Source organism: Peromyscus eremicus, chromosome 3 (assembly GCF_949786415.1).
Source record: "Peromyscus eremicus chromosome 3, PerEre_H2_v1, whole genome shotgun sequence".
Classification (NCBI taxonomy): domain Eukaryota; kingdom Metazoa; phylum Chordata; class Mammalia; order Rodentia; family Cricetidae; genus Peromyscus; species Peromyscus eremicus.
Genome location: NC_081418.1, coordinates 134,819,546 through 134,845,937, shown reverse-complemented (window position 1 = coordinate 134,845,937; position 26,392 = coordinate 134,819,546). Strand labels below are relative to the sequence as shown.

Genomic DNA, 26,392 nt, shown 5'->3' with positions numbered 1-26,392 from the left:
GGGAGCTGACCGGCTCTGCCCTCTGGGATTGGGGGCCCACAGGGAGGGCTCAGGCAGGGCTGGGATTGATGCACAGGACCTAGCTCAGGAGGAAGGGGGGCCCCCATCACTTTTCAGGAGTAGGGTAGGATGTAAAGGACAGCAACATGGTCTGATGGGGACTCCCCAACACCTATTCCATGTTCCTGGCAGGAGCCAGAACTACCCCTCGACCTGGGCACCATGGGGGAGATGGAGCAGCTGAGGCAGGAAGCGGAGCAGCTCAAGAAGCAGATTGCTGTAACCCCAGAGCCCTCATCCTGGGGACCCTGGAAAACAGAACTCAAGACATGTGGGAGTGTGGCCTGGGAGGGATTAGGGGATTGGGTTCACTCTTGGGTAACACTTTAGAGACCTCTCTGATCTAGAAGGACTCAGAGACTTTAAATTTGGACCTCACATTTGAGACCACCACCCAACTGCAGAGCCCCATGCCCACTCGTGTCAGTGCATGTGTGTGCCCCCTACCCTACCACAGCTTCCTTGATGCCTGCTTTCCCCGCAGGATGCCAGGAAAGCCTGTGCGGACATCACCCTGGCTGAGGTGAGACTCTCTACCCCTCTGAAGCAGGACATGAGGGGAGGGGAGGGGACTGAATGAGTTCTTCATGACCAGCAACATACTGCTGCCTGAGCTTGTAGCACACAGCCTGTCCTCAGAGTGAGGAAAGACACTCATGAATGAATTCAACAGACACCTATTAAGATCTGCTTGGGGTCGGGCATTATACTGGATGCTGAAGACACAGACACTGGTCTTGTCCCTTTTATCCTTAGCAGTAAAGATGGAGGGGGTGTGTAGGATTTCTCATAGCCTTGAATTGATGGTTGTCTAAGACTGCATTTCATCCATTCTAAAATGCTTGTTTCTTCAGATTTCTCTAAAATCGAGATGCATCTGACAATACATGACACCGTGTTAGCCTATTGTTTCTTTCTTGGTGATACACAAAATAACACTGTTTCTTAGAACCGACAGTAAGTACCAAGCCATGCTGGGTGGCACAAGGCTTGGAGTCCAGCTACATGGAAGGCTGAGGCAGGATTGAAAAGTCAAGACGTGCCTGGGCTGCAGAGTGCTTTTAAGACCAGCCTGTCTCAAAATAAAAAGTAAAAAGTTGAGCTAGGAAAAAATTTTAAACAGAAGACATGAAGTTGCGGGGGGAGTAGGAGGTAGGAGGTGAAGGGTAGATCTGGGAGGAGCTAGAAATAGAGGTGAATGGGATCAAAATGCATTGCATGCATGTATGAAATTATCAAATAGTTAATAGAAATATATTTTTAAAAAGTAAAAAGGGTCTGGGGCTATATTTCAGTGGTAGACTTCCGAGCTAGCACAGCTGAGGCCCTCGGTTCAATCCCCAGTACTGAGAGGGAAGAAAGAAAATAGATCAATTGTATTAAATATGTTCATAAGGGTAAATATCATGAGAAAGGTACTGTGCTAGATGCTTAAATACATAATTTTATATGATTCCCATGGCAACTCTGTAAGATAATAGGCTCATGGAAAGGTGTGATTTGCTGAAGTTGACAAGGTATGACAGACCTAATCTGTGGACTCTGGAGGCTTACCAACTGGGAGGCTGGCTGTGGTTGAAGGGGTGGAGAACTAGAATTCAGCAGGGGCAGTCCCAGGTGATGGCAATGCCTTGGAACCCATGGGTGTTGGCTATGTGTTACTGGTGTGTGAGGACAGGCATCTATCAGTCTCATATCATCTGTGTCTCTCTTCCCAAGTTAATGATCAGTGACCTTATACCAACAGCTTGAGATTGACCAAGGTGGGACCATCTCCATACTAGCGATTCCCCCCTCAATCTGGAGACACTGTGCTAAACACCTCTGCTGTTGAGCAACTTGCCAAAAGCTATGCCAGCACCTGTCTACCACAAGAGGCCCAGTCATTCCAGGCCAGGGGCCTCTTTAATGCTGAGGAACCTGCTAAAGTGTCTGGTCCCTAGCAGGAGCTCGTACAGAGCAGGGGATGTGGCAGACGTGTGAAACCCGATACTCCTTTCTCTTGCAGCTTGTGTCTAGCCTAGAGGTGGTGGGACGAGTCCAGATGCGGACACGGAGGACGTTAAGGGGACACCTGGCCAAGATCTATGCCATGCACTGGGCCACTGACTCTAAGTGAGGATTCAGAGGGGCCTAAAAGGGAGGGAGAGGCAGGGAAAAGAGGTAAGGATGACATAGATGCCCTTTCTCCAGGCTGCTGGTAAGTGCCTCGCAGGATGGGAAGCTGATCGTGTGGGACACTTACACCACTAACAAGGTACCAGCCCTTTCTACTGACCATCCTCCAGGAAGGACCCTCCATCCTTCCTAGGGTTGCCATGCCCAATCTCTGTCCTGTTCACCTGAAGCTCAGGTCCTACCTGCCCCAAATCTACCCTCTGCAGGTACATGCTATTCCACTGCGCTCCTCCTGGGTCATGACCTGTGCCTATGCACCATCAGGGAACTTTGTGGCATGTGGGGGGCTGGACAACATGTGTTCCATCTACAGCCTCAAATCCCGTGAGGGCAATGTTAAGGTCAGCCGGGAACTCTCGGCTCACACAGGTGAGAAGCCCTCTTTTCCTACGTAGGGGTCATGGAAGTCCAGGCCCCTGGCCAGTTGTGACCCTGAGCCAGGGCACTGTCCTTCTAACCACTTCTAGGTTATCTCTCCTGTTGCCGCTTCCTGGATGACAACAACATTGTGACCAGCTCTGGGGACACCACGTGGTAAGGGTTGAATGCCATGGGTGCGGAGGATTGGAAGGTCGTCCTGTCCTGGGCAACTGTGACATTTCTCTGTGATGGGCTCCTTGTCTCCTGGCAGTGCCTTGTGGGACATTGAGACGGGGCAGCAGAAGACGGTGTTTGTGGGACACACTGGAGACTGTATGAGCCTGGCTGTATCTCCAGACTACAAACTTTTCATTTCGGGAGCTTGTGATGCCAGCGCAAAGCTCTGGGATGTGAGGGAAGGGACCTGCCGCCAGACTTTCACGGGCCATGAATCAGACATCAATGCGATCTGTGTGAGTGTCTCATGTGTACCCTTCAGGAACTCCCTTAAACCCTAACACACATCTCTGACCCACTTCCACAGCACCCCTAAGGCCTTTCCTTCGTATTTTTAAAAATAATTTTACCTTTATAGGATAGTTTTAAAACCAATGACAAGAAATCCCATGTCTGCTTCACCCAGATTCACTGTGAACATTTTGCCACATATGCTTACCGTTGTCTCTAGACACACGAGCACACACTCACACTTGGATCCTCCCCTCTGTTCTCTGTGTCTGGTGTGTAGTGCTGGAGACCCAACTCAGATCTTTCCATATGCAAGACAAATGCCCTACCAGCAAGCTGCACTCTAGGGCCTTATTCCTAGGTCCTTTGAGAGTATGTTACACATCATGGCTCTGTGCCCCTTAAATACTTCTTAGAGGGCAGAAGAGGGTGTTGGATTCCCTGGAACTGCTGGGTCACAGTTATGAGCTGTCATGTATGTGGGTGCTGGGACCCAACGGAACTTGGGTCCTCTGCAAGAGCAAGTGTTCTTAGTTGCTAAGCCATCTTTCCAGCCCTAAATCACAAGTTTAAAAAAAAAAAAATCCTCCTTAAGACAAGGTCTCATTATATAGCTCTAGCTAGGTTGGAATTTGCTATGTAGACCAGGCTGGCCTCACACTCAGAGATCTCAACCTCTACCTCCCAAGGGCTAGGATTAAAGATGTGTGCCACCATGACATGCCCAATTTTTAATTTTTAAAAAAATTATCTTGAGTGGGACTAGTCAGAAAACAGATTTGAGGAGTCTGTTCTCTCCTTCTACTGTGGGTTCTGGGGATCAGCCTCAGGTCATCAGGCATCAGGCTTGTGTAGCAAGTCCTTTTACCCACTGAGCCCTCTAGCCACCCCCAAATGTTAAAATTAACTTACTTTACTTTCCATACTTTTTTTTTTTTTTTTTTTTTTTTTGAGTCAGGGTCTCTCTGTGTAGCCCTGGCTGTCTTAGAACTTACTCTGCAGACCAGGCTGGCCTTGAACATACAGAGATCGCCTGCCTCTGCCTCCCCAGTGCTGGGATTAAAGGCATGAGCCACCATACCCATCCTACACATTTTATTTTACCATGCTGGAGAACGAACCCAGGTTAAGCCTAGCGAGCTGTGTATCCGGGCCTTTCGTTCAGCTTCGGAGACTGGGTTGACAACGCTTTACCAGAGCCCACTTCCTGACTCAGGCAGGCCTCCTCAGGCTTACAGTCTCCTCCCTCAGCCTTCGGAGTTCTAGGGACTCAACTTATTCTCTCACCCTGGAACCCAGGCTAGCCTTGAACTCAAGGCAATTCTCCAGCCTCAGCCTCCCAAGTGCTAAGATTACAGGTATAAGTGGCATTCCCGGCTACAGTATAAGTTTTATGTGTATGAGTGTTTTGCCTGCGTGTATGTCTGTACACCACATACATGCCTGACACCTGAACTGGAGTTACAGATGGCTGTGAGCCACCATGTAGGTGTTGGGAAATGAACCTGGGTCCTCTGCAAGAGCAGTCAGTGTTCTTAACTCCTGAGCCACCTCTCCAGCCCCAGTATAATTTGTAAAAACCAGGAAATTCAACGTTTACAGAATACTGCAGCTCTTAACTCAAATTTAACCAGTTATCTCATAAATGTCCTTATCAGCAATGTTTTTCTACCTAGAACCTGATCCAGAAACATGCACATCCTTGCCATATCTTTTGTCTCTAGACTGGAACCATTTTTCTACTTTTCTGGGGTCTGTGGTATTACATCTTCTTGATAAGGGCACACCAGTTTTCTATAATTTCCCTCCAAGTATACCTGCTGTTCTTCATGATGACATTCAGGTTATGTGCTTGGACCTCATGCTGTCCTCACACACCCTGATTTAGTGCCTAGGATCATCACAGAAGTCTGATCTTTTAGTTGTGTGACCTGGGAACCCTTGGTGCTCTTGTCTGCAACATGGCAATGACGCCTGTCTACAGCGCTGGGTCAAGGGCAGAGGAAGCCACAAGAACACAGCGGTGACCAGCTATGCTGCTGGCTGCCTCACCCTACCCAGAAACGGACAGACAGAGGCTGAGAGAAGTACCTCACACTCCCGTGGAAACCAGGAAGCAGGCAGGAAGGCAAGGCCGCCCCAGGTGAGCCCTGACCACCTCTTACCTGTATTCTCAGTTCTTTCCCAATGGAGAGGCCATCTGCACTGGCTCAGATGATGCCTCCTGCCGTCTGTTTGACCTGAGGGCAGACCAGGAACTGACTGCCTATTCCCATGAGAGCATTATCTGTGGCATCACATCAGTAGCCTTCTCGCTCAGTGGTCGCCTGCTCTTCGCAGGCTATGATGACTTCAACTGCAATGTCTGGGACTCTATGAAGTGTGAGCGTGTAGGTAAGGGTCTGGCCCAGACTCCCCAGCCCTCCTTCCTTCCCTCGCAGTTTCTTTATGGGGACCCCTTACTGCTGTTTCCTAATTGTTGCCTATCTCGCGCCTTGGAAACCAGCACCCTTTGCTTCCGAAACTGAGACCATATTCCCCAAACACACAGTGCTCTTTGCAGCCCTTCCTCTGCCCAGTGCCATGCCTGCTCCTTCTGGCCACCTCAAACCAGTGTATCTTAAATGCCCAGTCCTTTGGGGACCTGAGCTTCCAGGGCCATGCACTTAAGGGACAGCCTCAGGGAGGTGTGAACGAGAGTAGGCCATGGAAGGGTCCTTGGCCATGCCTAGGGACTTGTCTAGGACTGGCATAGTCTAGAGTGGAGAGTCTGATTTCCATCAGGAGAGACCAAGAGATGAATGAAAATAAGACATACCCCAGAATCAGGCTCCAAAGCCTATCCAGTTGATTACTTTTTGAGTTTACCTTATGCATGTCACTTTTCTGGGCCTTGCTTTAAAAAAACAAAAACCTAGAACCAAAGGACCACTTCCTTGGGCCCATCCAAGTGACCCTGGCCTTCCTCACAGCAAAATGACATTCCTAACAGTTCACCCTCACCCCACCAGGGACTCAAATTCTGGACCAAGGAATTGGCCTGATGATAATCCCTTTCCTCAGGGCTAATCCTCCTTCAGTTCCTTAGTCTCCATCAGGGCAGAGTCCAGCCTCCCCAGGCTGGAGCTTCTGTACATCATAGGCCCTGACTCACCTGGGAAAGTAGGCTGACTTTTCCCTCTCTTCCTCAGGCATACTCTCTGGCCATGACAACAGAGTCAGCTGCCTGGGGGTCACAGCTGATGGCATGGCTGTGGCCACTGGTTCCTGGGACAGCTTCCTCAAAATCTGGAACTAAGGAGGCTAGAGGAAGAGAGGCGGGAAGCCATGAAGATTCTCAGCTGCTTCCTCCTATCCCCATCTCTTTAGGGTCAGTCTTCTATAGCCCAGGGGCCATTCCCAGTCAACTTCCTTTTGAGAGCAGTAGGGATTATGGGAGTGTGCCTTTGGAAGCATCAGGGACACAAGGGCAAAGAACTGCCCCACTTCCTCCTGTGGCCTCCCCTTTCCATAGTACTCACAGCTTCCCTTAATAAACAAGAACAGACCCTCTCTCAGCCCCTAGAGTCCTCCTGAGCTACCAGCAGCCTTTGCCCAGACCTGGAACGGCCAGGGTGCTCAGCTCATGATTATGGGATGTCACTACTAGTCTCCTGGCCCCTTCATACTTTCTCCTTTTCTACCCTTTCCTCCCCTCTATTATTACTTAATAAAATGTAGCATCCTGTGATGCCAGCTTCCACCCTCTTTGTGCTACAAGAAGACCTAGGTCCCGTTAACGGGCAACAAGATATTACAGGTACTAGGATGAAGGCTAAGTACTAGGTAGACTGTGGGCAGGAAGAAGGATCAAGGCAGAAGCTGAGGTTTCCTGAGGAGGCTGAGTGGCTGGGAGGCACACAACAGCTGGCTACAGACCACAGTCATGGGTGCATGCCTGCATAGGAGTTGATATAAAGGCCTTGGAGGCCATTAAACAGTTCCAAGTGGGGTATTACCATGATCACTAAGCTTGTCAGGCAAACTGGTCTGCCAACAGTTTAGGGTGCTGAAATGGAAAGAGAGACTGGCCCTCTAGAGATAAGATGTGAGGCAGGCGGTAAGAAATTCAAGGATGACAGGACCGGGCTGAGTGTGAGGCTCAGTAATGGAGCATTTGCCTAACATGAGCAAAGCTCTGGGTCAGTCTCCAGCAACACAAACACACACACACACACACACACACACACACACACACACACACACACAAAACGACAAAACAGGAGGAGAAGAGATTAAAAACGTAGAATCACCAAGACCTAGTGACCATACTCACACATACGTCATTCTAAACAGAAGAACTCAATATGATGACCGAGGCCAAGATTAATGTTCAGGCAGACAGGTGGGTGATGGTCCTTCCTATCCACAAGGGTAGGGAATAGGCAATGAGGAAAAGCTTTAGGGAAAGATCATACGTTTTATTTTAAGGGAACTAATGTTGAGTGCTTATGTGGCAGCTGAATAAAAGTTAGGGTGAGAGAGGGACCTGAATGTTCTCAAAAGCAGGTAATAGCTAAGCCCAAACAAAAGGGGGAGAGGAGAGAGGGGCCAAAGGCAGAGCCTTGGGGAACATCAAAACTTACAGCATAGAAAAGAGGCTCAGAAGTGATAGCAGAGAGATGTATCTGGGGCTCACAGACCCCCAGGCTGCCATTCTCCACACAAAAGACCCAGGGCAGCGTTGTCTAACTTCCTAAAGCATTCTTTAAAATCATCTCCTTTACTATACAAGAAACACACAAAACAAAAAAAATGTCCAAGTACCAGAGGTGGCAGCCTGGGAGGAACCAGAAATCAAGACTTTCCTCAGTGCCCTTGGGGAAGGGGCGAAGAACACAGACTGTCACCAGGATCTGGGTGAACCCAGCATGGACCTAGCTCTTCATCAAAGCAAAATGCTGATTTTCCTTGTCATGGTCCTGGCTTTGCTCCCATGCTCCTCCTCCTCCTCCAGTTTTCAGAAATCTTCCAGTTCCAAGAACGACTCCTTCCTTTAGGTCCTTAACATTTTCACTTAGAGGAGAAGGCCGCTTACCCTGCAAAAGGCGGTATGTGAGCCGAGTGGCCAGAGGGCCGTTAAGGAGAGGTAAGAGCTGGGGAAAAGGGTCTATATAATGATGGACACTCTTGGTGAATTCTCACCCTCTTTCTTTACCTGCCGTAATGTCAGAGTCCCAGGGGAGTTGTCATCCTGCAGGACGGTGAGAGGCGATCTCCCAAGCACCTTGCTGTTTGTTTTCCGTCTAGTGCGCTTAGAACCTAGGAAAGAAAGGTTTGTCAAAGGAAGGACGCAGAATGGGGGCTTAGTTTATTCTTCCTACAATAGCCCAGGACATGATCCCAGCTTCTCTTCCCTCCATCTTGCTCTTCAATTTTGTACCTGAAGACTGCGGAGTCTCAGGATCTCTTGAGGGCTTCTCCAAGTTCTGGCTGGCAATTATGGTTTCTGTGGATTGTTTAGCTTCCTCCTTGGTAAACCCCTGTTTGGAGGGGAGTTCAGTCTGGCTCCAAGGCAGCAACTGGTCCTCAAGGGATAACTGAGTATCCAAAGGCAGGTCCAGTTCAGAAGACAAAGGTGTCGGCTGGGGCAGAGCCAGCTCTGGCGGGGACACGGATTTGGAGGCTTCAGTCTCAAAACCCTCACTCAGCTCTTTCACCAGTGGACTCTGAGGGTCTAGAGGGAAGAAGAGAAACAAGCTGTGGCCTTCTGATACGAACCCAGGAGGAAGAGAGAGAGGAGCATCGGGACTCGTGTTCAGATGGGGCGGGGGAAAACAAGCTGTGGAGAAGACTGAGAGGAGAGCTGGGGTGCAGCTCAGTGGTAGAGTGTGAACACAGGAGGAGGGCTGGGCCCCTGGGTGGCGGCGCATGCCTTTAGTCCCAGTACTAGGGAGGCAGAGGCAGGAGGATCTCAGTGAGTTCAAGGCCAGCCTGCTCTACAGAGGGAGTTCCAGGACAGCCAGGACTGTTACACAGAGAAACGCTATCACAAGAAACCAACCCCCCGCAAAACAAACAAACAAACAAACAAAAAAACCTGAGGAGGGCTGGGTTTCATCCCAGTTGGGCTAGGGGAGCCGGGCATGGTAATACATGCCTGTAATTCTAGCACTCACAATGCTAAAGTAGGACTGCCTCAAATTCCAGACCAGCCAGGACTACAATGTAAGACCTTGCCTTAAAAAAAAAAAAAAAAAAAAAAGCTGGGCAGTGGTGGTGCACACCTTTGGTCCCAGTACTCGGAGACAGAGGTAGTTGGAGCTCTATGATTTCGAGGCCAGCCTGGTCTACAAAGTGAGTTCCAGGACAACCAGGGCTATTACACAGAGAAACCCTGTCTCTGAGAAGAAAAAAAAAGAAAGAAAGAAAGAAAGAAAGAAAGGGAAAAAAAGGCCAGCTTAGTGGATAAAGGAGCGTGTTGCCAAGTCTGATGACCTGAACTGAATCCTTAGAAGCTTCATGGCAGAGGAGAGCACTGACTCCCTAAAGTTGGCCTCTGACCTTCACACATGAACTGTGCCAGGTTGTGTGTCCACCCACATAAAATAAATGTAAAAAAATTTCCTTTTAAGTGAGAGGGGTCCGAAATGGGAGGCTGGAGCCCCGGGCAGAGCTACCAAAACCAGCAAATAAAGAACAGTCAAACTGAAATGGTTTTGATGCCACCCTAGATAGGTGTCAGCTCCATCAGCATCCCCTGGACCATCACTTACCTGCACCACTTATCTTCATGGGCGTCCGTGCAATACCAAGAGTAGGAGAGCGGGGGTCTGGGTCTTGCGCTTGTTTCGGACTATTCAGCTGTTCTGTTGGTAGGCTTGGCTGTGGAGAGCTCTCCACCTGTCAATACCGTAAGTTAGTACAAGTCTGGGCCCTGATCTGTATTTCCTCCCCATATTCCCTGTCACAACTGCTAATGCCCATGGATATGCAGCCTGCCAAATGCAGATTAAGAATGCGGAAAGTTGCCAGGCATGGTAGTGGCACACGCCTTTTATCCCAGTATTTGGAAGGCAGGTCGATCTCTGGGAGTTTGAGGCTAGCCTGGTCTACATGGTGAGTTCCAAACTAGCCAGGGCTTCATAGTGAGACCCTGTCTAAACAAAACAAAACAAAAAACACCAGAAAGTCAGTTAATGAAAAAGAGACCATGAATCTGAAAGATAGCAAGGAGGGGTATATGGGAGGGTTTGGAGGGAGGAAAGGGAAGACAGAAATGATATTATATCAGAACCTCAAAAAAATAAATAAAAAGGGGCACAAAGTAAGGTTCCAGTGGCAGCGGGACAAGGACTCGCACAGAAACCAGCTAGCCAGAGGCCCACGAATCAGGACCGCTTCTCTGCACTCCCCACCCCAGCCCGGCGTACCTGAATAGGAGTGCGCTGGATACCAGCACTGGGTGAACGAGGGTCCGCTACCCGTGCCAGATGCTTGTTGTGTGGCAGAGGCCGCGCTGGGGTGCCTGAGATGCTCTGAGTAGAACCCATCTCCGCTAGGGGTGGCGACGGGGCCCGGCTGTGCAGATGCAGAGGAAGAGACGCCGGTCAGGAGCGACTCGGGTCTCAGAGCTTACCGCCACCGTGTCGGACCTCTGACCCCGGACCCACCCGGTCCTCCCAGTTTCCAGCAGAGGAACCTCAGGCTCTGTGGCCCAGAGACCTCGGAGGGGAATAAGGAGCGGACCTTTCTAGCGGCGCATTCGGGTCTGCGGGAGCCTCGGCTGTGCCCACTAATTTATTCGCATCACTTACGGGGGCCCCAGGTCGACCTCTGGGAGAACACCACCAGCTCCAGCAACAACTCCCCAAGCCCGGAGTTTCAAACTTCCCGCCACGCCCCTGCCTTGACCCTATTGGCTGGGCCGAAGCAGACTCTCATAGGCCAGTTGTGGGAAACGCGCCCTCCTGACCACAAGGCCATTGGTCTAGAGGATGTCTATCATGAGGACTGGCCAATGGGCTGAGGACTGGCTTGCCCTCGGGGGTGGTGCCTCGGCGAGCCGGTGACTTTTGTTCCGTATCGGCGTGAGCCCTTGAGCGCTGCTCAGCTTTTCGGTTTTAGTAAAATAGGACGAGTTATTAGGCTGTATGCACAAAACTGGCTGGAGACGGAGCTAGGATGGTTCGCCTAAGGCGAGACGGCAATCCTCATTGGTTGACGAAGTTATCACTCACGTCTCTCAAAGTCCGCCTCATTGGCTACTGCTTTTCAAATACCAAGAAGACAAGTGGCCGTCTGCTTCCCCATTGGACGAGCCCCTGACAACGTTTCAGTAATTCATGGGTTTAAACAACCCACGGTTTGTGCTCTTCACATAAAGCACGCTCCTCGAGTCCTTGAATCAGAGGCGCCGCTACTGCGCGCCCTCCTGGCGCCTCCACCAGCGCGCCTGCCCTGGAAGAGCGGGATTGGTCCTTTCGACCATCAGTTGTGCCAGGAGAGCTTTTCATTGGTGGTCGCTGAGTGGGGCGGAGGGCGGGCACCGGGCGGCAGGCTGAGTCCAACTGCCGTTCTCGCGTGTCTTGCCTTTAGCGCATGCGCCTAGCGAGTCGCGCTCATTGGACGCGAGAGCAGGAGTGGGGGGGGGGACTAGGGACAGTGGGAGCTGCTGTGTGAGGAGGAGCTGCTGCCGGTGTCATGGCGGAGCTGAGTGAGGAGGCGCTGCTGTCAGTGTTACCGACGATCCGTGTCCCCAAGGCGGGAGACCGGGTCCACAAAGACGAGTGCGCTTTCTCCTTCGACACGCCGGTAAGCCCATTCCCCACGCCCGCGGCCACCACGACTTCCTTCCATCGCCCTGGTCATTCGGCCAGGCCTGCAAGCCTTGGGCTACCGCCTCCTTGCGATGCACCCTGGGACTTGTAGTTTTCCCCGCGACGCTCTGCTCTTGCTTTTCATTATCTGGAGCTGTAGTGTGACTACCACTCCCGGAAGGTACAGCTCTCGCTTTGCCCATTCCTGGTCTCGTGAAGCATTATGGGCATTGTAGTTGCCCCTGTCCCTTGTTACCGTTCTAAGATAGAGTTGGAACCTGATCGGTGGACTACATCCCCCAAGCGACGCCCAGAAAAAAAGCCTGGAGGTGGCCGGGCACGTTGCGCAGGGCTCTCCGGGTTTTGTAGTTTCATGTGGAAGGACTAGGGGCGACTCCCCACTGTTCTGGGCAGGGGTTGAGGTTGGGAGGGTATGGCCTTCAGCTTCTAGTCTGGAAGAGAGCTGTGAAGAAGGCCAGTTTGGCGAAAAACTGAGTTAAACATCCTCCATTCGTGGCTAATTTGGACAGGGGATGGGGAGGTGGGTCATTGGTAAGGAGGAGGAAAAACACCCAGTGGAAACCTCTAGTCGTTTCTTCTTTGAAGTGAATTATGGCCGCGCCCCCCTCCCTTTTCCTCCGTCCTTCACAGGTTGCCGAGACAACCCCTTGTCAAGTATTCCAAGAGAGGGTTTCTTTCTTGGGAGGATGCTAAGGCCCCTTTACCATCTTTCTCCCACTCTTGTCTAGTTAGACAAAGCCGCCACCCACACCGTGCTTCACGTTTCGCAGGCTCCACCTGGTGCCTCCCTGCCTGCAGTTCTGCCTTCCTATGTCATCCTCAGCTGGAGACAAGCCTCCAGGCCCAAACCGAAAGGGCTGCAGTTTGGTTGGGATCCGCCCCCTCGCCACCCCTCCCCTCAAGCGGCTGTTGGGCCCTGCCCAGAGCCTTCAGCCAGACCAGCTCATGGCCTGAAAACTGCAAGTCAGAGAGGACAGGCTTCATTAGTGCGTCCCGAGTGCTGAGTAGAGCAGCATGATGTGATGCCCACTCCAGGACCAGTACTGTGATTTGTGGTTTGCTTGCTTGCTTGCTTGCTTGCTTTGCCGGGCTTTGCTCTGAGCCCCAGATAATGCTCTGCTTCTCTCAAGTTGGCCTTGGTAGAAATAAAGGAAGACTGCTGGCCTAGAGCATCGGGGTTTTCAGTCCGAGCTGAAACCAGAACCTTTTATTTTCATCTGAAGTCACTTGAGAGTGCACACCTCCCTCCCAGGAGGGAAAGACAGACATCCGTGTGTCTGTCTGTCTTTACGCTGAAAACAACTTAAAAGTTGTCCCTGTCTCCTCCTTAGTAACTACTTTAAATGACCCAGAAAAGGTGAGGTTTTGGTTTTGTTTGTTTGTTTTGTAATTTTCCAACACGTTCCCTCTTTTCATTCTAAGTCAAGAAATCTCCAGTATAGCCTACTTGATTTAGTAACAAACTCAAGTACGTCAGATCATCTTCTGATTCTTTTTCTGGAAGAAAGAGAGTGTAGCTGACCTTTGTGGTGAGAAATACTTTATTCGTGAACATTGCAGCCTGCACTATTCTGGGGAGTGATACAGTGCAATTTACTGGTCCACTAACTATCTTAGATAGTGTCCTCATTTTACTATCACAGTGGGGAATTTTCAAGGCCACTGAGACTTTTATTCCAGGAAAAGGGTGCCTATTGCTCAAAGCCTTGGATCTGAGACCAGACTCTGTTTTTCAGTTTCCTCTCCCACTTTCTCTGTCATTCTTCTAAAGGCACTGGCAGACTGGCTTAGCTTTGGGGAGCCTGTGTGTCCCTCCTCAGGATTCAGGATGGGCATTTATCTTCCCTGTTCGTGAGTTTTATGTAGTCTAGCTATCTCAGTTGGGTGTGGTGGCAACACACCTGTAACCTCAGCCAGCCCTGGGAGGCTGAGGCAGAGCAGAAGTTTGGGTCATCCCAGGCTACATAGTTCCAGGCTAGCCTAGGTTACACAAGGAGATCATGTCTCAAAAATAAACAAAGGTAAATAAAAAGGGCTAGCTTTGAGGTTTCAGGTTGATGGGGCATCAGTGGGGGTCTTACAGGGAAAAGGGATGAGGTAGGGGTAGCTAGTGGCTGTAAAATGATGGACTTCATGACCTTACTAATCTATGTTCAGGTTTAATTGTGAGTCCCAAACAAGGTATTTTCCTCTAAAGCCAGGATTTTCTTGTAGTAGAAAAGTGACAAAGGAAAGGTCTGACTGTTGTCAAGCTCGGGGTTAGATGGACTGCTTGGTGCTGCGTTCTCTGCCTCTCTGGTCTAGGAGGTCTGTCTGGTTGGTGATGGGTTTGAAAGTGTAGGCCTTTTTTCTCCCAGGAAAGACTTCTTTTTCTTTCTAAATGTAAGCCCTGACACTGCCAGCCCCATTTTCTTTCTGGATCTCCTGAGCCAAAGAAGAGGCGAAGGGACCTTCTGTGGTTGATTGGTGAGCATTGAAACCCACTCAAAGAATGAACAAGAAGAAGATTGGTGACTGAGAGGTCTTGTTCAGTTGCCTCATGAGCTTGTTGGCTGTTTTCAAATTCATAGAGGATGCTGGGAGAACTTTAGCCATATAGCATGTCCCGGCAGGCTACATAAGTTGCTAAGGGCCACACAGTGTTAGGAAACCAGCATTTCTGACCCTTGGTCCTTGGTTTCCCCATATGTCCAAACTGCAACCTTCTTGTGTTTCCCTATTTGTGTTGTGCCCTGCAGGAGTCTGAGGGTGGCCTCTACATCTGCATGAACACATTCCTGGGCTTTGGGAAACAGTATGTGGAGAGACATTTCAACAAGACAGGCCAGCGTGTCTACTTGCACCTCCGGAGGACCCGGCGACTGGTAGGCACAGTGGCTGTGGTGTGGGCTTGAAACATCCAGACACACTCCACAAAGTGCCTGTTTTGTATGTCCATTCCCTTAGTCAGGGTTAGTACTGCTGTGATGAGACGCTACGACCAAAGTGAACTGGGGGAAAGGCTTACACTCTATTTGGCATACTCTTCTACACTGTAGTCCTTCGATGAAGGAAGTCCGGACAGGAACTCAAGCAGGGGAGGAACCTGGGGGCAGGACATGATGCAGAGGCCATGGAGGGGAGCTGCCCAGTGACTGGCTCAATCTGCTTTCTTTTAGAACCCAGGGCTACCAGCCCAGGGGTGGCACCCACAATGGGTTGGCTGGACCCTCCCATGTCAATCATTAATTAAGAAAATTCCCTTACAGCAGTGGTTCTCAACCTTCCTAATGCTGCGACCCATTAATACAGTTCCTCCTGCTGTGGTGACCCCCAACCATAAAATCATTTTCGTTGCTACTTCATAACTGTCGTTTTGCTACTGTTATGAATCGTAATGTAAATATCTGATATGAAGGAGACCTGCTATGCCACCCCTGTGAAGGGCCGTTTGACGTAGCCCACAGGTTGAAAACTGCTGCCCTCTATCGAGGCTTGCCTGCAGCAGCCCAGTCTTACGGAGGCATTTCCTCAGCTGAGACTCCTCTCTGATACTCCAGCACACCTCGACTCCCCTGGTGTCCTTTGCTTTTCTTCCACCTGCTCTCATTTGTCACTGAAACTTGCCACAGTTGTGTCTTTATCTTCATTCCATTGTACAGTTCACCATTCTTTTCCTCCATCTTCCTCATTTGTTCTGACCTGGGGCGCAGGGCTGCTCCTGACCCTCCTTTTTTCTGTGTTTCGTTTTGGTTTTTGTCTTTTTAGACAGGGTTTTACTTTGTGGCCTCAGCTAGCCTGGAGCTCATAGAGAGCCTTCCTCTGCCTCCTGAATGCGAGGACAAGGTCAGGCGCCATCAGACCTGGCCCTCTGAACCCTTTTCATTGCAGAAAGAAGAGGACACTAGTGCAGGCACTGGGGACCCACCTCGGAAGAAGCCCACCCGGCTGGCAATTGGTGAGCTACCTGCTAGGAGAACCTGAGCCTGACCAGTGGCCTTAGAGCTGAGGGGACACATTGGACGAGAGCCAATGACCAATGGTAGTTGTCCTACTTTCTCCCTTCTTCCCTGTCATAACCAGGTGTTGAAGGTGGGTTTGACCTCACCGAGGAGAAGTTTGAATATGACGAGGACGTGAAGATTGTCATTTTGCCAGATTACCTGGAGATCGCCCGGGATGGGTTGGGGGGGCTTCCCGACATTGTCAGAGATCGGGTATGAAAATCTTACCACCCTATCCAGAGATTCTAGGACTGGAGGGGCTGGTGTTCGTGGCTTGAACAGCACTAACCAAACTGGAGACCGAGGGTGGAAAGGGCATGTGGGCAGGGGTTGGGTCCTGGCTGACTCTGTGCTCCCTCTAGGTGACCAGTGCAGTGGAAGCTCTACTCTCAGCTGATTCAGCCTCCCGCAAGCAGGAGGTGCAGGCTTGGGATGGAGAGGTCCGTCAGGTGTCTAAGCATGCCTTCAACCTCAAGCAATTGGACAACCCTGCGCGGATCCCTCCCTGGTGAGGCCTGGCTCCTCCCATCTCTGGGCACAACCCCTAGAGCGAGGGTAAAGAGGCCAGGCACCCTTGTACTGGAGCTGGTGGGAGAGAGGGTAGGGAGCAAGACCAGAAAGAAGGTGTGGGGGAAGATGAACAATGCGGGGACAGCCAGAAGAGGAGAATGGGCCCCTCTTACTGCCGCTCCCATAGAGACCCCGACCCAGAATTCAGCTCGTTTTCTTCTCCCTGGGCTAGTGGCTGGAAGTGCTCCAAGTGTGACATGAAAGAGAACCTGTGGCTCAACCTGACAGATGGCTCCATCCTCTGTGGCCGACGATACTTCGATGGCAGTGGGGGCAACAACCATGCTGTGGAGCACTACAGGGAGACCGGCTACCCCTTAGCTGTGAAGCTGGGCACCATCACACCCGATGGAGCGGGTACTCACCTGCCCCTCCCCACTTAACGTCTTCCAGTTACTCATTTCATGACATGAATAACACATGAGTGTATCCCCTTGGTACGAAATGAAGACTTAAAACTTCACCACTGCCTTTCACAATCCTAGTCCCCTTCCTAGAGACAACCACCATTATCTGGTTAGTAACTGTCTTTCCAAACTGATCTTACTGTAGTAGCTTATGTTACAAGGTTAGAATCCAAATCGTAATTAAATCTGGGTATGGTCGTGTACTAGTGCACATCTGTTATCCCAGTGCTTGGGAGATGGAGGCAGGAGGATCAATTTGAATATCATCCTCAATTACGTAATGAATTTGAGGCCAGCCTGGGCTACATGAAAACTGTCTCCAGAAAAACCCTGCACACACGTGAACATACACATGCATTTGAAAAAAAGAAAATCACAATTCCACCCTCATCCTGTTTCACCCTGTTCCCTCTGACAACCAATTCCAGATGGGCTTGTTCCTCACTAATTCTTAAGTGAGCCAGGAGGGTGATCCTTCCTGGCTGTCCTTATGTCCTCTGGGCAGGAGGTAGAATTGGTGGATAGGCCAGTGCCAAACTATGTCCCCTGCCCACATTGTGTCTGCCTTTTGCTCTAGATGTGTATTCATATGATGAGGATGACATGGTTCTGGACCCTAGCCTGGCAGAGCACTTGTCCCACTTTGGCATCGACATGCTGAAGATGCAGAAGGTGAGCTCCCTCCCACCCCACCCCCCATTAGTGTCAGATTTTCATTCCTGCCTCTGTGGCTCTTCTGTGCCTGAAGCTGAAGTTACCCAACCCCCAAGATGGATTTCTCTTGAAGAGAAGTCTACAGTCATTTGGTCATTCAGTGATGACTACCAAACACTTGTTGCATAATGGTCACTATATGAATAAAATAGATATGCTCCTTGGTTTCATAGACATAGTCTAGGAGCATGGTGGGTCTCAGTCATGTTCACAAATAAGTGAATAATTGCAAATCGCTGACCAGTGACCAGTGGTTTGAGAGATGGATGATAGTGTGACACTACCAGAGTTTATAGCAGGCCCTGGCCTGGCTAGGGGATCAGGACATTTCCTGAGGAAGTGTTCTATGAGTGAGAATCTAAAGGTTATAGTAGGAATGACTTCAGAATGGGAAAAAACATTTTGGGTAGGGGGACTCCTGGTCATTTCACTCCCTCATTCAAACAGAGGTCTGATGACTAATGGATCTAGAATGATTCCCAGTCTGGAGCTTAGAGACTACATGATATTTAACATGCCCAGGCCCCAATTCCATAAATCCTGGGCTGTAACTAGATCTTGCCCTAGACTCTGGGAAACTTCAGGGCTGAGTTTCTTGCCTAGTCTAAAGTCCCCTTCCCTGCAGACGGACAAGACAATGACTGAGCTGGAGATAGACATGAACCAGCGGATTGGTGAATGGGAGCTGATCCAGGAGTCAGGTGTGCCACTCAAGCCTCTGTTTGGACCTGGTTACACGGGCATCCGGAACCTGGGGAATAGCTGCTACCTCAACTCTGTGGTCCAGGTGCTCTTCAGCATCCCTGACTTCCAGAGGAAGTGAGTGATTCTCTTTACTGCTGGTCTCTGGCTGTGTACCGCGTAACCTGAGTAGGGTTTAGTTTGTCCACATTTTTTATTTACTTAAGGAGGACCATGAAGCTGAGAGAATTATTAGTTGATTGAAACCGAATACCTCTTAACACCTTTGCTCCTCTCCTAGTCCAGTCTCTTTGCATGCTGGCCCTCAGCTGTCCTCGTATCTGTGCGCCTGCTCTCGTTCTTAGAATGGCTCCTGTTCTTTTATGGAGGGTGTCCTGTGAAGGGAACATGTTATAAAGCTGCCCTAGCATACACTCCCCAGTAACAGAGCAGAAGAATAAAAGAATGTGACTTCTGTTTATTCTAATCCTGGGCAGCCTTCTCATTTCCTTGGCTCTGCCTTGGGAAGGAGGCCAAGAAGAAGAGTGCCTTGAGCATGCTGCATGCCCTCTTTAGTTAAGAAGGGAGAATGGACAGGTTGCTGCAGAGAAATAGAATGTAACTCTAGGGAGAACATGTTCCTGCGATTAGATGAGTTATCCCTTCCTTTTTCCTGTTTTTTTTTTTTTTTTTTTTTTTTTTTTTTTTTTAAATCTATCTACCTACCTACCTATTTATTTATTTTGCCTTATAGGTATGTGGATAAATTGGAGAAGATCTTCCAGAATGCCCCAACAGACCCCACCCAAGACTTCAGCACCCAGGTGTATGTAGTCAGGTCATTTGTGCAAAGGCTGTTGTGCAAACCGTGACCACCTCGGGTGGGCATCCTCAGAGCCCTGCACAGTTAGACGCTGTGGGCTGCCTCTTGAGCTGAGTTCCTCTTGTCCCCATCCCGACAACACCACACACACGGTCTTAAGACTTGTTTAAGTCGGGTCATGAGCATGATTGAGGGGAAGAGGAAAAGATACAGACGGCTGCAAGGATCGTTAGTTGACTAAGCTAAATAGTTTCCTTGGCTGTTATTACAGGGCCAAGCTGGGCCATGGCCTTCTCTCTGGAGAATATTCCAAGCCAGCACTGGAGTCAGGTGATGGGGAGCAGGTACCAGAACAAAAGGTGAGTTTAGGATTTTATCCTTTTCAGGCTCTAGAATTATATAGGGAAACTAAGAGCTGGGAAGTGTCCACATTAGGTCAGTGGGTGCCTACTGAGTCTCTGCCCTGGCTCTGCCTAGGAAGTTCAAGATGGCATTGCCCCTCGAATGTTCAAGGCCCTCATTGGCAAGGGCCACCCTGAGTTCTCCACGAATCGGCAGCAGGATGCCCAGGAATTCTTCCTTCACCTTATCAACATGGTGGAGGTAAGGATGGGAAGATGGCAGAGAGGCTAGTATTAGCTCTCCTGTTTGCCTTCAGTTGGTCCCACTTACCTCCTCTTCTCAAGCCCAGCCTTGTAAGTCAGCAGTCTGTTTGCAGTTAGCCTGCCCTGTACCAGTAGTTGCACCTGAGGAAAATAGTCAAGACAAGTGCTGATCTTTACCTGCAATCCTTCTTGTGATCTGCCCAATTAGGATTAGAACAGCAGCCACAATTAAAGACGAAGAGGGCTGGGAGGTGGGGCACCAAGGTAGAGCACTTGCCTAGCATGCCCAAGTCCCTGGGTTCATCCCCAACCCAAGAATACTTACTGCTTATAAAGAAAAATAGAGTATTTCAGGGGCCAGAAGCAGGGTTAAGGGTGGTTACTTAGGGAAGGCTTTACTCTGTCTTGCATCCCTGTGCTGCTCAGTGGCTATTTTCTAATCCACTGATGTTCCCTACTGGTTCCCTGATACATCTTTTGAGCCTCAGTTTGTTCCCTGGCTGCCCAGACCTTCCTATCCTGCCTGTTTCCCGTAGAGGAATTGCCGGAGCTCTGAAAATCCAAATGAAGTGTTCCGCTTCTTGGTGGAAGAAAAGATCAAATGCCTGGCCACAGAGAAGGTTAAGTACACTCAGCGAGTTGACTACATCATGCAGTTGCCTGTGCCCATGGATGCAGCCCTTAACAAAGGTAGCTTGCTCCTCAGCAAGGCCTTGGTGTGGATGGAGGCTGAGGTCTGAAGCTGGGCCACAGTGGGAATGGTATTAATCTTTCCTGCAGCCTGTTAGCACTGTTGTGACGACAGACAAAGTACATGGGACATGTGTCCAGTAGGCTTGGTGGGGTAGAGGAACAGGAATAAAGGGCAAAGCTGAACAGAGAACAAGGGACATCCTCTAAGAGTACACCACCCAATTCTTTCACCAGAGGAGCTTCTAGAGTATGAAGAGAAGAAGCGGCAAGCTGAAGAGGAGAAAGTCCCACTGCCAGAACTGGTTCGGGCCCAGGTGCCCTTCAGCTCCTGCCTGGAAGCCTATGGGGCCCCTGAGCAGGTGGATGACTTCTGGAGCACAGCCCTACAGGCGAAATCAGTAGCTGTCAAGTATGTCCTTTGGCCCGGGTTTGAGCTGCAGGCCTTTGGTGGGGTAATCATAAAAGACATGTCTGCCTCTTGGCTGTTTGCTCATTCCTTTTGGTTGAGCTCTCAAGGTTAAATCCCCTGGGCCTGGGGTTTTGTTCCTGAGGGGACCAGGAGGCCCCAGCAAGGGTGGACACAGTGATGACTGCATCTCTTACATTATCCTTTCCTGATGCTTCTCTTTTATAGTGCAGGCTTTTTTCCAATATGGCCTCTGCACATCCTCTCCATTATGCCAGAGCACAGGCTTTTAGTGTCAGCTAAAGGCTTAATTGGACTTATAGCAAAGAGCTTGCTTTTGGCCACTGGCATGGCCTTAAGATCTGAAGAGGTGCTTCAGTTTTAAGGACCAAGTCCCCAGCCCATTGCTACTTCTGTCAATAAAATAGTCCTCTTCCTGGCTCCTGCAGCTCCTTGTGTAGGTCCCTGACCCCCTACCCAGGCAAGAAGATACTGGGCTTTATCTAAGAGTTCAAATCCAGGTAGAGAAAGGAGCGTCCTGGGGTACCAGCACATTTTCTCTCTCCAGGACTACACGGTTTGCTTCCTTCCCTGACTACCTGGTCATCCAGATCAAGAAGTTCACCTTTGGCTTAGACTGGGTGCCCAAGAAACTGGGTATGCTGGTCGGGGTGAGGGTGGTAATGTAGAAAGCCCTAGAAAAAGGTATTCTTAACATATATCAACTAGTGTTCCTCAGATTTTTCTCTAAAAGAGGAAACATTTTGTGTATGTTTCAAAATGTACCTAGTTTGAAAAGACTAACTAAAACTTTTTTTTTTTTTTTTTTTTTGTTGTTGTTATTTTTAAGACAGGGTCTCACTGTGTAGCCCTGGCTGGCCTGGAATTTGCCATGTAAATTATGTTGGCCCCATGCTCATAAAGATCTGCCTGCCTCTGCCTCTCAAGTGCTGGGATTAAGGGCATGTGTCATGATGCCTGGCTAAAACTATTTTGATAGTTGTGATTTACAACTGATTTTATTGTTAAAATTTTTCTAATTGTTAACTATTTTTATTGTGATAATCTTAAAGCAGGTCCTACAGGTACTAGGCTCTAACTTGACACTACTGATTTATCTTGATTTTCTAGATAAGGAAATTGAGACCTACAGATGTTTAAGGCACTCTGACTGTGAAAGGCTCCTGGCCTGTCTGTAGCTCAGACAGTAGTAGATTTAGGACTAGAATATATGTCCCTTAACCCCTAGACTTCCACATGTATCCCAAGGTTGGAACTATTAAGAGCAGTTCCAAACCATGGGGCAGGAGCTTGAGGGTCTGCTGTGACCACTGGGGAGCTACTGAAGTGACCCTTTCCTGCCATTCCAATTGCAGATGTGTCCATTGAGATGCCAGAGGAGCTAGACATCTCCCAGTTGAGGGGAGCAGGGCTACAGCCCGGAGAGGAGGAGCTGCCTGACATTGCCCCACCCCTGGTCACTCCGGATGAGCCCAAAGGTAGCCTTGGTTTCTATGGCAACGAAGACGAAGACTCCTTCTGCTCCCCTCACTTCTCCTCTCCGACATGTTAGTGATTCTTCTTCCTGCCTGTCTCTCTCCCTTACTAATGGGGGAGGGCTTTTCTGCACTGCCCTCCATCCTTTATGTTTCTCCTGTCCTCCCTTTCCAATTTCCTCTGGACCTTTATTGGATGTGAAGACTGGCTACAATACTCCAGCTTCATTCTCATATGAATGTCAGTAGCCTTGACCCTTGGCTAATCGCCCCTATATCTTTGTTACTTCCTTGGTTTGGGTGGGGAGGGAGAAGGGTATCATGGTCCATAAATGGCAGAAAGTCGATCACCTTTGGGATACCAGGTCCACATTTTGCTGTGGCTGCTTTTAGTTCTGGTATGAAATACCTATCCTTGGAAGAGAAAAACATGTAATAGGTAATTGGGAAGAGACTAGAGGCTTGGCCTGTGGGAGGGTAAAGAAACAAGTAGAAACAGTAGCAGTAAGTCATAGTGTCTACCATTCTACCACAGCACCCATGTTGGATGAGTCCGTTATCATACAGTTGGTGGAAATGGGCTTCCCTATGGATGCCTGCCGGAAAGCTGTCTACTATACAGGGAACAGTGGGGCTGAAGCAGCCATGAACTGGGTCATGTCACACATGGATGATCCAGGTAGGCAGAGGTGGGTACCAGGATGGGGCAGGGCCTCCATCTACCCCTGCAAACACTCCTCCCTTCCCCGTCCACAGATTTTGCAAATCCCCTCATCCTGCCTGGCTCCAGTGGCCCTGGTTCTACAAGTGCAGCAGCTGACCCCCCACCAGAGGACTGTGTGACCACAATCGTTTCCATGGGCTTCTCGAGGGACCAGGCCCTGAAAGCTCTGCGGGCCACGGTATGGGCTGCCCCAGCTAAGGACAAAGTGGGGGTGGGAGTAAGGCTGTATTAACACCTTTGGGTAGTGGTACCAAAACCCAGTGCAGTGTGGTTGAAGCTGGCCGCCCTTGTGTGATTGTGATAGCCACCGTGTTGGTGTGCCTGCCTGCCTTGTTAGGAAAAGTAACACTTCCCTCCTCTCCAAGAATAATAGTTTAGAACGGGCTGTAGACTGGATCTTCAGTCACATTGACGACCTAGATGCAGAAGCTGCTATGGACATCTCAGAGGGACGCTCAGCTGCTGACTCCATTTCTGAGTCTGTGCCAGTGGGACCTAAAGTCCGGGATGGTCCTGGAAGTGAGTGTCCCCGAGCATCAGAGCAAACCCGAGGCTGTCTGCTGCACCAGGCCCGTATTCTAGTGCTGTGCCCTCCGGTCTGAGGGCTTAGAAGCTTTGCCTCTCTGATAGGGCTCGTGAGGGTGGAATTCTAGGAGCTGAGATTCCCTTTGCCCCATGTTCCCTGAAACTCTTGTCCTGGGTTTGAGCTGTTAAATACTGTCACACAGGAACCTCATCTTTCCTCCTCTGCTTTCTCTTTCTTCTCCAGAGTATCAGCTCTTTGCCTTCATTAGTCACATGGGCACTTCTACTATGTGTGGTCACTATGTCTGCCACATCAAGAAGGAAGGCAGGTAAGTGGTAGTAACATGCACTGTGAATGAAGAGGTGCTGGTGGGAATGAGGAAGGGCAACCTGGGAGTCAGTCCCTAGAATATTTGTAGGAGAAGGCAGGAAAAAAAGGCCTCCCACAGGAATAGGCAAGCCACACCCACTCCAGGGCTGAATCTGGCTGTCTGCTTTTGTAAATGATTTTTACTAGTACATAGTCATCTGCTTGTTTATGGATTGCCTGTGGCAGCAGTAAAGTTAAATTGCTGTGGCAAAGACTGTAATTACTCAAACGCTGGTCAGTAGCTGTGTGGGGTGGCTTATGGCTGCAGTGCTAGCATTGAAGGTGGAGGCAGGTGACCAGGAGTTGAAGCTTATCCTTGGCTACATGGTGAGCCTGGGCTATATGAGACCCTGTCTCCAAAGGGGTATAGGGATGGGCTAGAGAGATGCTTATTGGTTAAGAGCACTTGCTGCTCCTGCAGAAGACCTGGGTTCCATTCCCAGCACCCACATGGAGGCTAACAATCATCTGTAACTCTAGTTCCAGGGATCTGGCACCTTCTTCTGGCCTTGATGACATGTCACTCTTGCGCACACACCCCAAAGACACACACACTTTAAAAATCCTTTTTTAAAAAAGAAAAAGGAAGCCGGGCGGTGGTGGCGCACGCCTTTAATCCCAGCACTCGGGAGGCAGAGCCAGGAGGATCTTCGTGAGTTCGAGGCCAGCCTGGTCTACAGAGCGAGATCCAGGAAAGGCACAAAGCTACACAAAGAAACCCTGTCTCAAAAAACCAAAAAAAAAAGAAAAGAAAAGAAAAAGGAAAGGAGAATAGAAAATATTGGTCTGTCTGGTTCCTCCAGCTTCACAGGAATGGGTGGAAAATGATTTAAAAAAAAATACAATCTAGGCTGATAAGATCTGATAAGATTTGTTTTGTTTTGTTTTGTTTTCCAAGACAGGGTTTCTTTTTGGAGCCTGTCCTGGAACTCACTTGCTCCATAGACTAGGCTGGTCTCTAACTCACAGAGATCCGCCTGCCTCTGCCTCCTGAGTGCTGGGATTAAAGCATACGTCATCACTACCCAGTGGTTGACAAGTTTGTTTTTTTTTGTTTTTTTTTTTTTTGGTTTTTCGAGACAGGGTTTCCCTGTGTAGCTTTGCGCCTTTCCTGGAACTCACTTGGTAGCCCAGGCTGGCCTTGAACTCACAGAGATCCGCCTGGCTCTGCCTCCCGAGTGCTGGGATTAAACCGCCCAGCTCGGTTGACAAGATCTTAATGAGTAAAGACACTAGCTGTCAATTATGACAGCCTGAGTTAGATTCCCAGAACCAGAAGACTGTCCTCTGACCTCTATACACCATGGTTCAAATATACATTAGTACAAAATAAATAATTGTAATTTTTGAAAATACAATCTGGCTGGACATGGTGGTACATACCTTTAACCCCAGCACTCAGGAGGCAGAGGCAATTGGATCTCTTGAGTTTGAGGCCAGCCAGAGCTACACAGAGAAACCCTGTCTGGAAAAAGAAAAAAGAAAAAATCTGTCCGGATGTAGTTGTATACACATTTCATCCCATCATTGTGGAGGCAGAAGTAGATAGATCCTTGAGTTTGTGGCCAGCCTGGTCTACATAGTATTCCAGGAGAGCCAGGGCTGTTGGGATCCCATCTCTGAATAAACAGTCTGAAGACATCAAATGGGAAATGATCTTTATGGGATTTTGAAGCTCCTTTCAGACTGCTAGCTGGACTGTAGATTTGGGGATCTCAGCAAAGAATGAAAGTTGGGGTCCTTCCCCAGAAACACCTCAGGGATCTCAGGTGATCACCTGAGAGCTGAGCACTTTGTTCATCCTTCTCTGTCCCTTCCCCTGCTTCCTAGATGGGTGATCTACAACGACCAGAAAGTGTGTGCCTCCGAAAAGCCCCCCAAGGACCTGGGTTACATCTACTTCTACCAGAGAGTGGTCAGCTAAGAGCCTGCCCTCAGCCCTTACCACTTCGGGCAGGGGACAGACCACCTGGCATGAGCGGCAGGGTTTGAGGGATGGACTTCAGCCCCCTGCTCTGTACCCTTTTTCTTTTTGTCCCCAGCAGCCAGAAAGAGCTGGAGGCCACGGGAGAATGGCCAAGCAAAGAGGAGGGGTACTCAGTAGACTTTGGGGATAGAGCAGGGGTGGGACAGGAAGGGGCCAACTGCCTGTCCACAATGGGACCTTGTTGCTTCCTTCCCTTGCCCCTGGAATCCACAGTGCTCTGCTTCTCTGTGATGGCCCAGCCCCTGCAATGGGGAGGGGTCTTATCTGTGTGTGCGTGGGTGTGGCTTTATGCATCCTTCCAGGGGAGGGCGCGACTGTGCCTCCCCTCCCTTACGTGTTTGCTCCCTTGTGGTTGGGCAAAGAAGGATATGAGGGAAATAGGGACACCTCCCCCCTTTGCCCTTCTGCCTCAGCCTCCCGTTCTGTCTCTTCGGTCCTCTGGAAAAATGCCAAAACACATGATGTGAATAAAAGGACAAAGACTGGCTGGTTTTGTTTAGTTCTTTAGAGGGAAAATTACTGG

At 49.8% G+C, this 26,392-nt stretch overlaps 3 protein-coding genes across 5 annotated transcripts; 2 read left to right on the top strand and 1 right to left on the bottom strand.

The window, feature by feature from the left end:
- The first annotated feature begins 222 nt into the window (after positions 1 to 222).
- Gnb3 (G protein subunit beta 3) lies at positions 223 to 6,755 on the top strand. Its single transcript, XM_059258574.1, has 9 exons — positions 223 to 279; positions 545 to 583; positions 2,069 to 2,175; positions 2,254 to 2,317; positions 2,445 to 2,607; positions 2,706 to 2,772; positions 2,870 to 3,071; positions 5,244 to 5,460; positions 6,258 to 6,755. The coding sequence occupies exons 1-9, from the start codon at positions 223 to 225 to the stop codon at positions 6,362 to 6,364; spliced, it is 1,023 nt and encodes a 340-aa protein (XP_059114557.1). The 3' UTR covers positions 6,365 to 6,755.
- Positions 6,756 to 7,505: 750 nt separating this feature from the next.
- Cdca3 (cell division cycle associated 3) lies at positions 7,506 to 11,598 on the bottom strand. The gene is made up of 6 exons (XM_059258573.1): positions 10,863 to 11,598; positions 10,479 to 10,626; positions 9,822 to 9,948; positions 8,489 to 8,782; positions 8,264 to 8,367; positions 7,506 to 8,144 (listed from the first exon to the last, which is right to left on the bottom strand). The coding sequence occupies exons 2-6, from the start codon at positions 10,596 to 10,598 to the stop codon at positions 7,983 to 7,985; spliced, it is 807 nt and encodes a 268-aa protein (XP_059114556.1). The 5' UTR covers positions 10,599 to 10,626; positions 10,863 to 11,598; the 3' UTR covers positions 7,506 to 7,982.
- Positions 11,546 to 26,356, top strand: Usp5 (ubiquitin specific peptidase 5). 3 transcript variants are annotated; one of them, XM_059258556.1, is made up of 20 exons: positions 11,546 to 11,859; positions 14,624 to 14,749; positions 15,756 to 15,822; positions 15,948 to 16,081; positions 16,231 to 16,376; positions 16,611 to 16,795; positions 17,423 to 17,517; positions 18,185 to 18,378; positions 18,995 to 19,066; positions 19,335 to 19,422; positions 19,541 to 19,666; positions 20,205 to 20,358; positions 20,596 to 20,770; positions 21,336 to 21,424; positions 22,144 to 22,335; positions 22,799 to 22,942; positions 23,020 to 23,165; positions 23,353 to 23,506; positions 23,757 to 23,841; positions 25,713 to 26,356. In XM_059258556.1, the coding sequence occupies exons 1-20, from the start codon at positions 11,749 to 11,751 to the stop codon at positions 25,804 to 25,806; spliced, it is 2,577 nt and encodes an 858-aa protein (XP_059114539.1). In that variant the 5' UTR covers positions 11,546 to 11,748; the 3' UTR covers positions 25,807 to 26,356. The 3 variants fall into 3 exon arrangements, with proteins under 3 accessions (XP_059114539.1, XP_059114540.1, XP_059114541.1); XM_059258557.1 differs by having other exon boundaries at positions 11,575 to 11,859; positions 22,144 to 22,266; XM_059258558.1 differs by lacking the exon at positions 11,546 to 11,859 and adding an exon at positions 14,239 to 14,351.
- Positions 26,357 to 26,392: the final 36 nt, after the last annotated feature.